Genomic DNA, 13754 nt, shown 5'->3' with positions numbered 1-13754 from the left:
TTGTGGATTGCTCTCAGCGCGCAGAGTTGCTGTTCAAACCTTCTGCAAAATCAAAGGTCACTAGAAACATTTCTCTGAATTTCTTCAGATATTCTGATTGCGTCATTATGTTTTGGGCTGGGAGGGACCGCAGTCCCTAGCAGCATTTGCAGCCCTAATGTTGCAGCCTCCTGCTATTACATGAGATCCAGCAAGTGAAACCAGCCAGCCTATCTGATCCTTGGGTGGAACTGAAAGAAGCAAAGTGGCGTTAACAGTGAGAAATATGCGCCAAACGTGAAGAGTCGAGTTTGTGAAAGAACGTGCTTTTTAACGCGGTGTCACTTTAAGGGTGTGTGTGCATGGGAGCTGGAGGGGAACCGGTTTTACCATCCCATGACAACTTTTGAGGGAGTCATATCCCAGGTGAGTCCCCTTCCACGCCGTTGGCTCGGCTGCATCTTTCTCTCTCTGGTTGAGACCAGCAATTCCATCCTGGACCTGCGAAATCTCCGTGAAAGTTTCGTCAGAACCGTACATGCCCTAGGAATCTTTCGACAAAATTGTTTTGACCAGCTCTAGTGTGTGCTTTTTCCAGGAAAGCTTCTTGGGGCATCTCCCCCCTGCCAGCAGGAGCACGAGTGTAGACGGCGCTCGGGCATTTTCACCGTCGTGTCATCTGAACTTGGCAGGTCTATAAAATACCTGTGGTCCCTGAGGCCTGTCTACACTTGGGCTCTCGCTGCCACTGGCAGAGCTGTGCCTACGATCGAGGGTTGGCGGGGGAGAGATTTCCCCAAAATGGCTGATTTCGAGAAGGCTGAAGTTTGACCCAGATGAACAGTGGCAGCTGTGGCGAGCAGCGTAGGGTTGGGGTTCAGAAGGGTGGCAGCCAGGTGAGTACAGTGGCAGATTTCATAGGCCGGCAGGGGCTCAGCTCGGGCTGGGGTTCGGCTAGCCGGTTGCTTCGGGGGTTGGGCTGGCGCTCAGGGGCTGGAAGGCGGCCTGGGGGTTGAGCTGGTTTGGCGGCCGGGGGGGGTGGGCGCGGGGCTCTGGTGGGCGGGGCCTCAGGCAGAAGGGGCAGGCCCGGGGACTAGCTGGGTGTATTTTTTCAGAGGTGCAGATAGGGAAGGGGCAGTGGGTAGTGATCTCCACTGGACGTTCGGCCTGTGTTTGTTTTATACATGAAGTGTGTGTGGCAGGGAGGAGAGACCCTGTGGGAATTTCCAGACTTCCATGTGCATCCCGAGGGGAAGTGCGTTTTCCAACCCCACCGTGGGGCCTGAAGATGGACAGGGGAAAACAATGGGTGCTGAGCAGTGATTCGGCTCTTACAGCTTCTTGCAAGGGTTGGGGTTTTTACCTGGCCTTGAGTCATGTTAGGCTGTTGCTCTTTCTGGGCCTAAGCCAGCTCTTCTCCTTCCTCCTCTGCCATCTGCTGCTGAGTGGAGGAGCTCTTGTTCACTCAATGACTTCCAGACGGAGGGAGACTTGTCTCAGTTTCCTGCTTCATTTGCAAAGCCCTCGACTTGCAGTGCATCGGCTTTCCTAGCTGCATTTGAATGCAATGGCTGAAGAGACTAGCGTGCATGCGTCCCATAAGCACAGCAGGGTTGGGGGTATGTTTCCATCTGGACGTGGGTACCCCATCGGCACTCAGGGGGCCGTGGGTGCGACACGTGCTCTGCACATCCAGAGGAGAGGGCCTTAAATGTCCACTTTGCTCCGCATCCGGCATTGTCGGTAGCTCAGCCCAGATTGGACCCCCAGGGTGGTTTTAACTTGGATCCAGCCACGCGTAAATCCGTTGGGCTGTCAGTCAGGTGACTGTCTGTCTGTGCACCTCGGCGGGGACGCCCGTTTCTAATACACTCCCTGAACTTGTGCTTGACAAGACAAATTTACCAAGCTGCCAGCCAGCCAGTTCCAGGCACCAGACCTTGCTGTGGGTGTAGGAAAGGATGAGGGACAAGGATCAGGAGCAGACGGACTCCCTCAGTTTGCAGGCCTGCCCCACACTTGAGATCGTTCATTTGCTGATTTTGGGACCTAGCACGGTTCGTGCTCTCTGAGGTCCCTGCAGGAGATTGTGGCCCTCATTTGTGCTGTCTCTGTGTAGCATGACTCACCCTATGATTGGCCTGGAATTAAAGATTAATCTTTAATTAAAGATTATGTCATGTGATGAAATCTCCAGGAACACACCCAAAACTGGCAACCTTAATCCTAGTGCTTGAGTACACGGCTGGACGCCTCATCCGAGAGGTGGTGGCTCACAGCTGGGTCTAAACGTTCACGCACTTGGCTAATTTGAGGCCTCATAAAGTTCCCACCTGCAGTGAGGAGGAGGATGTATGAGGCAGGACAATGCCAAGCACGCTCTCCCAGGACCCCTGCGAGTCCCTGCCCGGGGCGGGGGGAGGCAGTCCACAGTCTGTGCATCTGATCAGCGGAGACGGAGAGCACTGGCCCATGTAGCTCAGTTCAATGCACTGTGCGGCCTTCGGGGTCGCCGCTATGTGAGTTCAGCTCCCGCTAGTTGAGGCTGCTTCGGTAGAGCCATCGTGGGACAAGTAACTGTCTCAGACTCCCGCCCGGCTTGCACTGTTCCTCCTGGTTGTACGGTGCTGGTGCTGTTCGGGTCGACCTGGAGTCCTCTCCTGAGAATTCCTGCTCTGCAGGCGGCCCTGTCCAAACCCTGACAAGGGGCAATCACAGCGACTGAGCCCCTGCGGGCCTGAGCCGACCTTCCCAGCTGCCAGGAACGGTGGCTGGCCACGCTGCACGGAGACACACGCTGGCGATCCTGGGGCTGAGCGTCAGGTCAGCTCTCTTCATGCAGACGAGCCCTGACGATGAAACTCTCAGGGAAACTGAGGCAGCGAAGGGCTTGTTGTCAAAGCAGCAGGGGGTGAAGCCGACTTCCAGGCACTGAGCTCTTCACCCACCCAAAGGAGCCATTGCTACTGGTCTAACATTCCCCCGATGGGCTGTTCCGGGGGGGCTGGTGAACCAGTTCAGACCACGTCCACCCTCGTGTGAACATGGCGGTGGAGTCCAGTTGTTGATTTCCAAGAGCTTTGCTAGGCCAGCGGATTGGGGCTCTTCCAGGGCTGCTGAGGGTGTGGTGTGGGAGGGGGGATTGAACTCACAGACACCTGGATGTTGGCTTGTGCCTAGGATGCTGGCTCCCCTTCTACGTGTCCATCCCACGGGCAGTGGGGGCAGCTTTCTTACACCGTGTCTGCCCCGTACTCAAGGGAAAAGCAGCGGGAGGGGCGTGGGGGGCCGTTTTGAAAGGGTCAAATACTTTGATCACTCAGTAAACCACAATGATTTCTCTCTCCTGTGTGTGTGTGTGTGCCTGTTCCCAGCAGCGCTCCTGGCCCAGGGACAGTACGATCTCGAAGGACCCCCTTATCTTGACCAGCTGCAGTATTCCCAGTACGACCCTCAGTTAGGTGAGTGGTCCTGGTGGCTTCATGTATATATCTCCCCCCTCCGCCCGCTCCATCCCTCAACATACACACCTGCTCTTTGTGTGTCTCGGTGAGGCAGCTTCATTGCCTAACAGATCTCGCCATCTAGGAGGGTTTTTTCCTGATGTTCAGTCTGAATGTCCCCTTTTTGATTTCATTCCAGTTTGTCCCACGCCAACCCTTTCCTCTCCCTCCCTGGTATTTACACCTTTCAGGTCCTTGGCGAGATCTCCTCCCAACCCATGCTCCAATCCCAGTCCACAGATGTCGCTCCATTAAACTTCCCCCTAAACCAGTTTCTGGTAATCATAGAATCATAGAATCTCCGGGTTGGAAGGGACCTCAGGAGGTCATCTAGTCCAACCCCCTGCTCAAAGCAGGACCAATTTTTGCCCCAGATCCCTAAATGGCCCCCTCAAGGATTGAACTCACAACCCTGGGTTTAGCAGGCCAATGCTCAAACCACTGAGCTATCGATACCTCCCCCCCAAATGTCTGATGCGCTTCACTGAACTCTTCTGATTTATAGGATTGTAGGACTGGAAGGGACCTCCCTGGGTCATCTCAGTGCAGGGGACTGGACTGGGCAGGATTTGTTGCTATGTCCCTGGTAACAAGGTGCCCAGAGACAAACAGAAGCACCCCCAGTTCTACATTCCAGGATGCTGTTGCCTTTAAACTGCATGAAATGTTTCTCACTGTCACATCGCCCAACAAACTCACAACTGATATGCTGCCCACGATCATCCCTAGCTGATAGAGAAGGTTGGGCAATTTAGGGTCCTCCCAAGTAAAATAATCTGCCTTTTTCCATCTGGCAAAGCTAATTTAGTCCATTAACAGAAGTTTGGCTAACTCAGGTTTCTACTTCCCCTGTTCAGAGTGGCTCATGAGATTTCAGGGAAATGATTATTGCAATATAGCAACTAAACTCCGATGGTTCCTGGTATTCTGTTGTGCCAGGCTGCTTCCAAGAAGTGTATTCACTGCCCATGAACCTTGATGAGTCTAAGATTTGTTAAAGGTACAGCTGTGTTGCGTTCCAGTACGGTAACTGTCACTGAATTAAACCGAACGTGCTTTATAGCCCAATGCTCTTTGCAACACACTGGTGGGGGTGGTACATGGAAAGCCCAGGCAAAGGTAGCAGCTGCTATGCCTTCAGTACCTGCTTTCTCTCAGCCAGGGTCTTTCAGACGTTACGGTGAGGGAGTGTTGTCCAGGCTGCTGGGATTATCATTTAATCTGATCTGGAAAAAAAACAATTATTGGGATTTTACATTCCCCCTGGAGAGTCGCTGGAAATGGGCTGAAGAGACCAATGGCCAAGATTTTCAAAAGCGACGAGTAATTTGGGGGGCCCAACTTGAAACATCTTTCAGCAAGTGCTGGACACCTGATCTCTGAAAACTAGGCCCCTGTACGGTGTCTTGATCACTCCACTAGTCGCTTTAGAAAGTTTTGACCGTGTCCTCGCTCAAACCATGTCTTCCCCTACTGCAGTGGGTGAAAGTTTATGCCTTGATTTTTCCCCCAGAGATGCTGATCACTTCTCCCTCCCATTGACTTGGGCGATCAGCAACTCAGAGCAGACTTGTAAACCCTAGAGTGGATTCCCTGTACAATGCAACCACCGGGATTTCCATTGCCCTTGGGGTTAGGAAATCTGTCAGTATCCCAAGCGAGACACAGCCACCACCGAGATGACTGGGCGAGACAGGTTTTGTGCAGGGAGAACAAGAGCAGTTTGTTTCCTTCTTCCACATGCTGTGTTGGGTCTTTGCTGTTCCTAAAATGAGACCTTTCTCTGTGCTTTGTTTTTGTTTTGTTTTTAGACAATCAAGATTACTATGACTATCAAGGTAAGCACTTTCTCTCTTGAGCACTCATCTGCTCTTCTGAGCTGCCCTGTTTGCTCCAGCTGGCCAGCACTGGCTGGAGTGTAACTAACGTGCCATGGAGGCGGCATAATTGTGCTTTGTTGGGAATATGAATTCTGCCGTTCCCAGCCTGGCTTCTGTTTTGCCTTGATCTTGCAGGGAAGGTCTAGTCCTCTGGGGTTTTATGATGCAATCTGTTGCCCCAGTTACTATGTGGCATTGATATTTCACTGCTGGATTCAGGAAGAAATGGAGGAGGATCCAAACTGCAAAACGAGGCTCCCGGGGAAAACTGGAAAAATGACCAATAAAACAAGGCTCCTGGGGAGGGAGAGTGCTGGGGTCTCTGGCCCCGTTTGGCAGGGGGTGCGTGTGGTGCCTGATTAACCTGAACTGAACATGTCCGTTCTCCATGGCAGATGTCACCCAGCGCACTCCCGAAGAGCAGTTCCAGTATCAGTCCCAGCAACAGACCCAGCAGGAGATCATCCCAGCGCCAACCCCCGGTGCGTTGTGGAGCCTTCACCACTCCTGGCGGAGGGGGGCTGTGGGCAGCCGTGTCCACTGCCGGTGTGGTCCTATTGTAGTCAGTATGTCCGCTGCCGTGCACTAGCCGAGGAGCAGATCCGCTGTTCAAATGTGGAGCAGAGTATAAACAGTGTCCAGTGTGTGTGTAGCTTTCCTGGGCAGTAGCACTTACCCCAGAGAGGGAGGATGGCGCAGTGGTTAGTGCACTGGCCTGGGACTGTGCAGACCTGTGTGCTCTGCCATAGCCTCCCTGTGTGACCCTTGGGCAAGTCACTTGGTTTCTCAGGGCCTCGGTTCCCTATCTGCACAATGGGGAGAATGGCCCGCCCTGCCTGGCAAGGCATGGTGAGGATCAATACGTCCGAGATGCTGGAAAAACGGGGGCCCTGTATGTACCGTAGATAGACAGGAGCATGAGTTATACCAGTTTGCAGCCCACTCCCAGCCTGGTGCTGTGTTCTCAGCTCCACCTATTGTCTTTCCCCTCCAGCTCTTCCCGAGACCGAACCCACAGAACCTGGACCTCTTGGTAAGACCCGCAGCCTGTTGTTCTCCGAACCGTAGGGTGACTCCGGGAGCTGCAGATGCCTGAAGTCAGCTCTGAGTGGGAGGAAGGGCCTGCAGGAGGCAAGGCTGGAAAGTATAAAGGAGGTGGAAAAAGCGGCTCACTCGAGCTCTGAAAGAGGAGCCAGGGCACTGGTTTCCCTCCTCCGCCCCCAAGCATGCAGGCAGGACAACCTGGGGTGGAACGTGCAGGAGACACCACAGCTGGGAGGCGGGGCTGGGGGCTCTCTCCAGCTGGCAGGGGCTGCCTGGTGGATTTCTAGCTTTGACGACGTTTCGCTTACAGGAAACGCTTTAAATTGAGCAGGGAGTTAATGAGGCCACCCTTGTACCTTCTAATCCTTCAAACCACCATTGACCGATTGTGAGCATATCGTCTGAGGTCTGCCAGAAGCGCAAGAAACCTGTATCTCCTCCGACATGGCTGCCCCACATATCAGCCAATCTGCCTTTGATCCGGGGCTGCCTTGAGTCTGAGAGAGAACCTGCCATTAACAAACAGGATAGTAGATGGGGACAGAGCGTTCTCCCCTTGGACCAGATCCTGCAGCCCTCCCTTCTGGGAGCAGCCCTGCAGAATCCAGGAGCGTTTCTCCCGGCATTGCAGGATCGGGCTCTTCCAGCTGATGCTCTCGGTGACCCTTGGTTTTTTAACGGATGTCGGAGAGTAGCTTAAAGACCCTGCACTGCGCAGCCCCTCCTCTGTGGTGAGAAAATGTCCAAACCCCAGAGAAAGCACAAAGTCCCCCTTGATTTCCCCCCGCGTGGATAGATTTCCAAGCCATGGTGCCCGGTGGAGCCCTGGAGGCTACAAATGAACCTTGTTACATTTAGCAGCATTTCTCTGGCTCTTTCACTCCGATGCACTTGTTTGACTTTCACTTTATTTGTTCCTCAATCCCTCTTCCTCTCTCTCCCCCTCACTCACAGCTTCAGGAGCAGTGGGGGGTGGTCTCCTCCGCCTTCTCCCTAAACTCTGCCTGCGACACCATCTGCCATCACTGCCCAAGAGTTAGACACGAACCAGCTGAAAGCCCCATGGAGTTTCCTTCTCTTGCCCACTGGTTACCGCTCTGCCTTTGGGTTAGGAATCGGACCTGTGCCTGTAGGAGGAACGTTCAGTGGCAGAGCTAATAAGGGTGGGGAGCAACACCCCCCCCAGTGGCCTCCAGGTGTATGAGGGATGCCTTTTGGGGACCCTGCAGTCACCCAGCAGTGGCCACTCCTGTCCCGCAGGGCTGTACCCACTTCCTCACTCCGAGCATTGCAACACGGTGCCCGGGGTCCCATGGCGCTGTGACCTCACATGCCACATTGCAGCGCCACTCACTCCAATTTGGCCCAGCCGCCTGTCCATCATGACACCCATATGGCACTGCAATCCCACGCGCCAGCTTGTACCGCCCAGAATGGGGAGCCGGGCACAGGACAGGAGCCCACTCTGCTGGGTGGGTGCGGGGGCAGGCTCACTCTGCGGCCCGCCACCAACGACCCATCGCTCGGGTTGTGCCATCTGGCTCCGCCACTGGGAGCATTGCGATGTCAGAGGTGGACACGTTGCTGAGAGCAGTTGAGAGGGTTAGAAGTCGGCCGTCTCCCGGTGACGTGTTGCAGGGCTGCTACACGCGCAGCTGGCTGACCGGCCGTGGTTGCAGGGTGGGGGCAGAGGGACAGCGCAGGCCAGCCAAAGCCATGCTCCAGGCCAGCGCCAGCGATCCTGCCGAGCGTGCACAGAAGCCGGGGTGCTCTGCTCTGCTCCGCTCCAAGCTAAACACAGATCGGCTGCTCGCAGCACAATGGTCCCACTCTGGCACGTGTCGCGAAATCACATTTTTCCTGCTTTCTCTCCCCCCCCGCCCCCAAAAAAGGGAAAATCGAGATCACCTTCCAGATTGTACCGGGCCAAACTAAAGGAGGCGGAGAACTCCTGAGCCCTGCCTAGGGAGGCCAGCTTTCCAGGAACTGCTGGATGGCCCCACCGTGGCTGCTGGCACCACCCGAGGGGTTAGCTGCCTGGCTCCTGCCAAGTGCTGGTTACCCTCCAGCCCCGTGCAATTCAAGGCCCTTGCAAGATGTGGCTTTTAGCTTGTTCATTCTTTGCAGCAGGGTATTTATCTGCGAAGCCCCCCCACCCATGGTAGCAGCACGAGATCAGCACCTGCCCTTTCACCCATTGAGATACTAGCTGTAGGCATTCCTGCCCCCCTCCGGGGGGGGGCACTTTGCCTCCTGGTCCCTACAGCCGTGCCAGTAGCAGGGTTTGCAAGCTAAGCAAGGCTCCGGCGTTCATGCAGTTGAGGGGCATCCCCCTCTGACAGCTGGGTCAATGCCCCAGCATTCTGCAGGGGGCGCTACTGTGCTTTGGAGGTGTCGTCGAAAGCTGAGGTTCTGGCCACTGTGCTCTTTAAAGATCCGTGGCCCTCGCCACAAGAGGAAAGGCGTTAACTCAGCTGTCCGGCTCCAGTAACTAAAATCTCCTTCCCTGAAGTCCCTCTGCCCTGCCCCCCCCATCCAGTTTTCATTGGAGATAAAGTTCTTCACTTTCTGCCCTAAGCTGTGGGGCTATTTAACCAGTTGTGCTGTTCCACCCTAGAAGTGGCCGCATTTCACTGCTCCTGAAAGCAATTCCCATGCACGTGGGTACAGTCGTTTGGGATCCTACGGGATGAAAAGAGTAATAGAGAGAGGACATTCCTACTCCATCTCCACTCTGCTTGTGTGGCACTTCATTAACTCAGGGAACCAGGACTAGGCTGAGGCTGAGGAACATCCGAGTCAGTGCCTGGCATGGCACTCCCATTGAGATGGTGACTGGGCCCACTGAAGATCTCCCCCAGCCCTGCGCTGCCCCAGACTGGTCCGAACTCCAGCTGGGCTCATGCTGCAGAACCAGTAGCCAGTGCAGAAGAATCAGGAGAGGCTGCCCTTCAGGGAAGGGTTAAGGGAGATGGGTGGCTTGCTGACCAAGGGATCTGAAATGAAATTGTGGGTCCCTGTTAAACACTCATCCCTACCTCTCAGCTTCCCCCATGAGCCAGGCACCGCCCATGCACGCCAATGCCAGAGCACCAGCAGCTGCTCTTGAGTTTGCGGCTGTCCGCGGACTGTTCAATGTCGTGCCAGTGCCCGGTCCCCAGTGCCTGTGTTCTCTCGTTGGGCAGATTGCCGGGAGGAGCAGTATCCCTGCACCAGGCTCTACTCCGTCCACAAGCCCTGCAAGCAGTGCCTGAACGAGATCTGCTTCTACAGGTAAGCAGCAGGCAGGGCTGCACCCGCCGCATGGCCTGGCTGGAGGGCCAGGCCCCGTGTTTTCAGAGGCCGGCCCAGGAGCATCCCCCAAGATGGCCCAGTTCTGCATTTAATAAAGGAAAACAAACAGTTCCGTCTGGGCTGCTCGGAGTTCGCGGTGTGACGAACCGTGTTTGGGGCTGCCCCTTTGCCCGGAGTGAATCTGAGCTACACACGGGCAGGGGCTTGTGACGCTTGTCCTCACTAGCCAGTGAACCAGAGCGTGTAGCGTGAGTGGCCACGCGCACAACCCACTCGTGGTAACACGTGGGGGGCGGGGGAGACAGGGCAGACCTTGAGTGAGCCTCCCTTGACAGCCACGAGCTAGTATGGACATAGGTACCAGAGAGCCACTGGTGGTCCAGCACCTTCTCACGGGCCCCCAGAGCCTTTGCCCTGTGGCTTGTGTTAGAGGGGAAGAGTTCTCCCCCATTTTGCTGCTGACTCAGCTGCTGGCAGTGAAAATACAGGTCACTTTGGCACAAGCATGGGCAGAGAGCAAAGAGCCCTTCCCCCACTCTCCACGTCCAGGACTCCCTCCACCCTGGTGTCTCAGGCCGTGTGTTCTGGTCTCCCTTTCAGCCTTCGACGGGTGTACGTTATTAACAAGGAAATCTGTGTCCGTACTGTCTGCGCCCACGAAGAGCTGCTCCGAGGTAAGGAAGTGACGCGCCAGGAGCCCCCGGGGCTGAGCTGCTGCCACAGTGTGAATTGGCCCATAAGACGGGACAGGTCCTGGTCTCTGGAGGACCCCGGGCAGGGACATTTCAGCTGGAGGCTGGCTGAATGGCAGCTCTCCAAAAAGCGGGGAGGGGAGACTTGGCTCACACCCTGTGGGGACCCTAAACTTGTTCAGTGGGTGCGAATCACTCTTCGATCAGTACAGAGGGGCTGGTGAGGCAGGTGTGTAAGCTGGCAGAGGATCCAGCCATTAAGTCCTCGCTCTGCCCTCCTAGGACAGGCTGGCCCCTCTGCTCCTAAGATGCTAAACTCCTGGACACAGCTGCTCGGGAACTGATTTCTTTTATCCCCCGGGGGAGACAGGGATAAAAACAAATCTTCAGCTGTAGAAACTTTCTGGAGTTCTGGTTTTCAGTTTTGACAAAACCCTGAAACTTCGTGTTCCGTTCCCCCGAGCTCTGCTCTGTTCCTTCATGGTTCCTCGCCTCCCCTCCACAGCTGACCTGTGCCGTGACAAGTTCTCCAAATGCGGTGTGCTGGCAACCAGCGGCCTCTGCCAGACCGTGGCTACCTCCTGCGCCAGAAGCTGCGGCGGCTGCTAAGGCTGGACGGCGGATGCCCCAGCAGACGCACAGGCCACGACTGCTCAAGGCCAGGCCAAGCCGACCCAGAGGAAAGCTCTCTCCCCGAGCTACCTTCCGTCTGCCCCGGTAGAATAACATTGTCATTGTGCTCATGAAATCAATGGTGCTAAGGAAACATGGTGCATGAAACAGCATAGAAGTCCATTTTGTGCACATAATATAGGGATTTTTATGTTTTTTTTATTACTTTTTATGATATTGGAAGAGTCACCGGCAGGGGCTGGGCTGAGCCAGTGCAGTCTGATTGGACGCAGCTGGCGCACGCCAGCCCAGCTGGGCTGCTGGCTCAATTTATACGTAGAGTATCCAAGAGAACAAGTGTAAGGGGTTGTCTGAATTTCTGGTCTGTCCCCCCCCCCCACCCCACCCTTTTGCTGCTTTCTTAGACCGTTGCCCCCGTCTCTCCTTCCTCCTCCTCCTCCTCCTTTCCAGTGGATTTGATGGCTGCTGCTTTATTCCTTGGTTTGGACCAGGGTGCAGTTCGAAGCTCATCCTGGATGCTGGCCCAAGGTTCTATTGTTTGGGGCCCATCTGGCCCCAAAGTTGTGCCGGGCTTGGTCAACTCTGTAGCTGCCACAGCGCTGCTGTAGCTGGGCTCTGCCCGCTGCGTCCCACCCCCACCCTGCCTCACGCCCCATCTCCTTGTGAACGCGCCGGCTGGCTGAGTGGCAGCTTGGCACATGCCCCCATTCGCCTCTGCTCAAGTGTCAGGATAGCACCGATTGTTACCTGACCCGCGGCGACTGCCGTGAGGGAAACAGCGGCTCGGCTGAAGATGTCTGAGCTGGGCCGCAGCAGGTACGTTGTACTGCCCGAGAGGCAGCCCGGGGCGTATTTTGACAGCTGGCAGTTTCGTCGTTGGGTGCTGCTGCAGAGATGGGAGAAGCCCATTCTCTCCGTGCAGGGACTTTGGATCCCATGGGGGAGATGACGGGCTAGAGAGGTCAGCTGCCAGAGCAAATAACTTCCGCCCATTGCAGCCAACCGCAACTGTAGGAGCTCGGCCCTTCAGAAACTCAGCGCTCGGATGATGCTGGTGCCTGCACCCACCTGGTCCTTACTTGAAGAGAAAATGACTCTTTTGAGGTAGACACCGCACAGAAGGGTGGATGGAGGCCACTCGTACCATCTCCCTCTGTGCTTTACCAAAGTCAGCCCTTTTCAGGTGCGGACTTTAACTCTTTCCCCGTGCTCTTGCTCCTTCATCTCTCTGCTTCCTCGGGCGGGTGCCAGCTCCCCCGTACCACTCCCAGCCGTGTCCACCTGCAGGGAAGCCTTGTGGTCCACTGTTCACTTAAAAATCATTGGCCGTCTCTGCCTCAATGAGCCAGGAATCTGTCTTTCTTGCAGCTCCAGACCTGATCCAACTGGGGGGACCCCTCCCCTCCTTCCCTTCGAGCCAGGTATTTAGGGTTACCGCTCTCAGCATTTCTGTGTGTAAATGATTTAGGAACCTAAATCCCATTGGCAGTCAATGAGATTTAGGCTCCTAAATGGCAATGCTGAGTACAGCAGCTGCAAAATAGCTTTTGTAAAAAAGAAGCTGGGCCATTGATACAGATGTGACCCTGACTGCGGGCGGTGAACTGGCCCAGCCTCACTTGCTCCCAGGGCTTTGAGGGGCCCCGCAGCACTGCATTCTCCTGTACTGTTCTGGTTTTCTTGCTTTCGCTGTAGCGTTGTACGGATAATTCCTTTTTTTTTTTTTTTTTTTTGTACAAAATGAATGTTTTAAAAAAATAAACAACCCGAAAAGGTCACGGCTGGCGGCACTGAGCTTGCTCACAGCTTGAGCTGGGGGAGGAACGGCTAGGGCTGGTCAGTGACTTGCCACACGCTCTACTATGAAAATAGTTTGCATTACGCCACTGCGGCTTCAGCAAAATCCCGACAGCAAGGAGCATCCTGCAAACATTGTAACCGAGCCAAATGCCAGAGTCCTGGTTAGGCTGAAGGGAGTAGCCTAGTGCTTTCTGCTGTAGCTCCCCCTTTCCTCTTCCAGCCCTTCATTTTAACTCCAGTAGAACCTCCAAGATACGAACACCAGAGTTACAGACTGGCCAGTCAACCAGACACCATGTGAAACTGGAAGTAACCAATCAGGCAGCAGCAGAGACCAAAAAAAGAAAAGCAAATACTGTACTATGGCTGTATTGCATCTCAAAGGTAGGCACATCTGGGCTGCCTGTCTCCCCCTCTTCACCCTCACGCAGGGGGCAGCCCCGGGAGGGGCTCAGCTGCTGCAGAAACCTGGCCTGGCGTGTCAGCTGCTGGATGTGGAGCCCGAACTCTGCTTTGTTCAGCGTTATGAACATTCCAGAGTTACGGACAACCCCCAATCCCAAGGTGGCCATAGCTCTGAGGTTCTACTGTACACTTCAATCCCTTGGCGGCCAAGCAGGAGCTGATTAAGCAGCAGTAACTTGTCCCTGGGCTCAGACCACATTCCCTCCTTGCCAGCCTAGAGAACCTCAATCCGTACCAAGACAGCGCTGGATGAAGCATTAGCTTCGACGAGTTCGCCTCTAGCTTTCCCCAGCAGGAGCAGGATAATTTAGGTCTACAAAGGAGCATGCTAAAAATGGAAGTGGAGCAGCGGGCTGGACTAGCTGCCCACATATGTATCAATGGTCCCGACTCGACTGTACTCAGGGCAGCTATCCTATCCCGCCACTGTGGGCACACTGCTATTTTTAGCGTGCTAGCTTGAT

The 13754-nt window shown here is 55.0% G+C and overlaps 1 protein-coding gene across 2 annotated transcripts in view; it reads left to right on the top strand.

Moving 5' to 3' along the window:
• The window catches only part of MFAP2 (microfibril associated protein 2), a 31721-nt gene extending 18918 nt beyond the window's left edge, over nt 1–12803 (top strand). The window contains exons 3-9 of one of the 2 annotated variants that reach the window (XM_027831422.3): nt 3357–3440; nt 5294–5320; nt 5758–5844; nt 6357–6395; nt 9592–9679; nt 10301–10374; nt 10898–12803. In XM_027831422.3, the coding sequence (XP_027687223.2) occupies nt 3357–3440; nt 5294–5320; nt 5758–5844; nt 6357–6395; nt 9592–9679; nt 10301–10374; nt 10898–11001 (503 nt within the window). In that variant the 3' untranslated portion in view covers nt 11002–12803. Of the gene's footprint in view, nt 1–3353; nt 3441–5293; nt 5321–5757; nt 5845–6356; nt 6396–9591; nt 9680–10300; nt 10375–10897 lie in introns of both variants that reach the window. The other variant, XM_007069288.4, reaches the window with a different exon arrangement.
• The last annotated feature ends 951 nt before the right edge of the window (nt 12804–13754 follow it).

Source organism: Chelonia mydas, chromosome 18 (assembly GCF_015237465.2).
Source record: "Chelonia mydas isolate rCheMyd1 chromosome 18, rCheMyd1.pri.v2, whole genome shotgun sequence".
NCBI lineage: Eukaryota > Metazoa > Chordata > Testudines > Cheloniidae > Chelonia > Chelonia mydas.
Note: the sequence above shows the minus strand (reverse complement) of the source record. Positions and strands in the feature narration are given on the sequence as shown.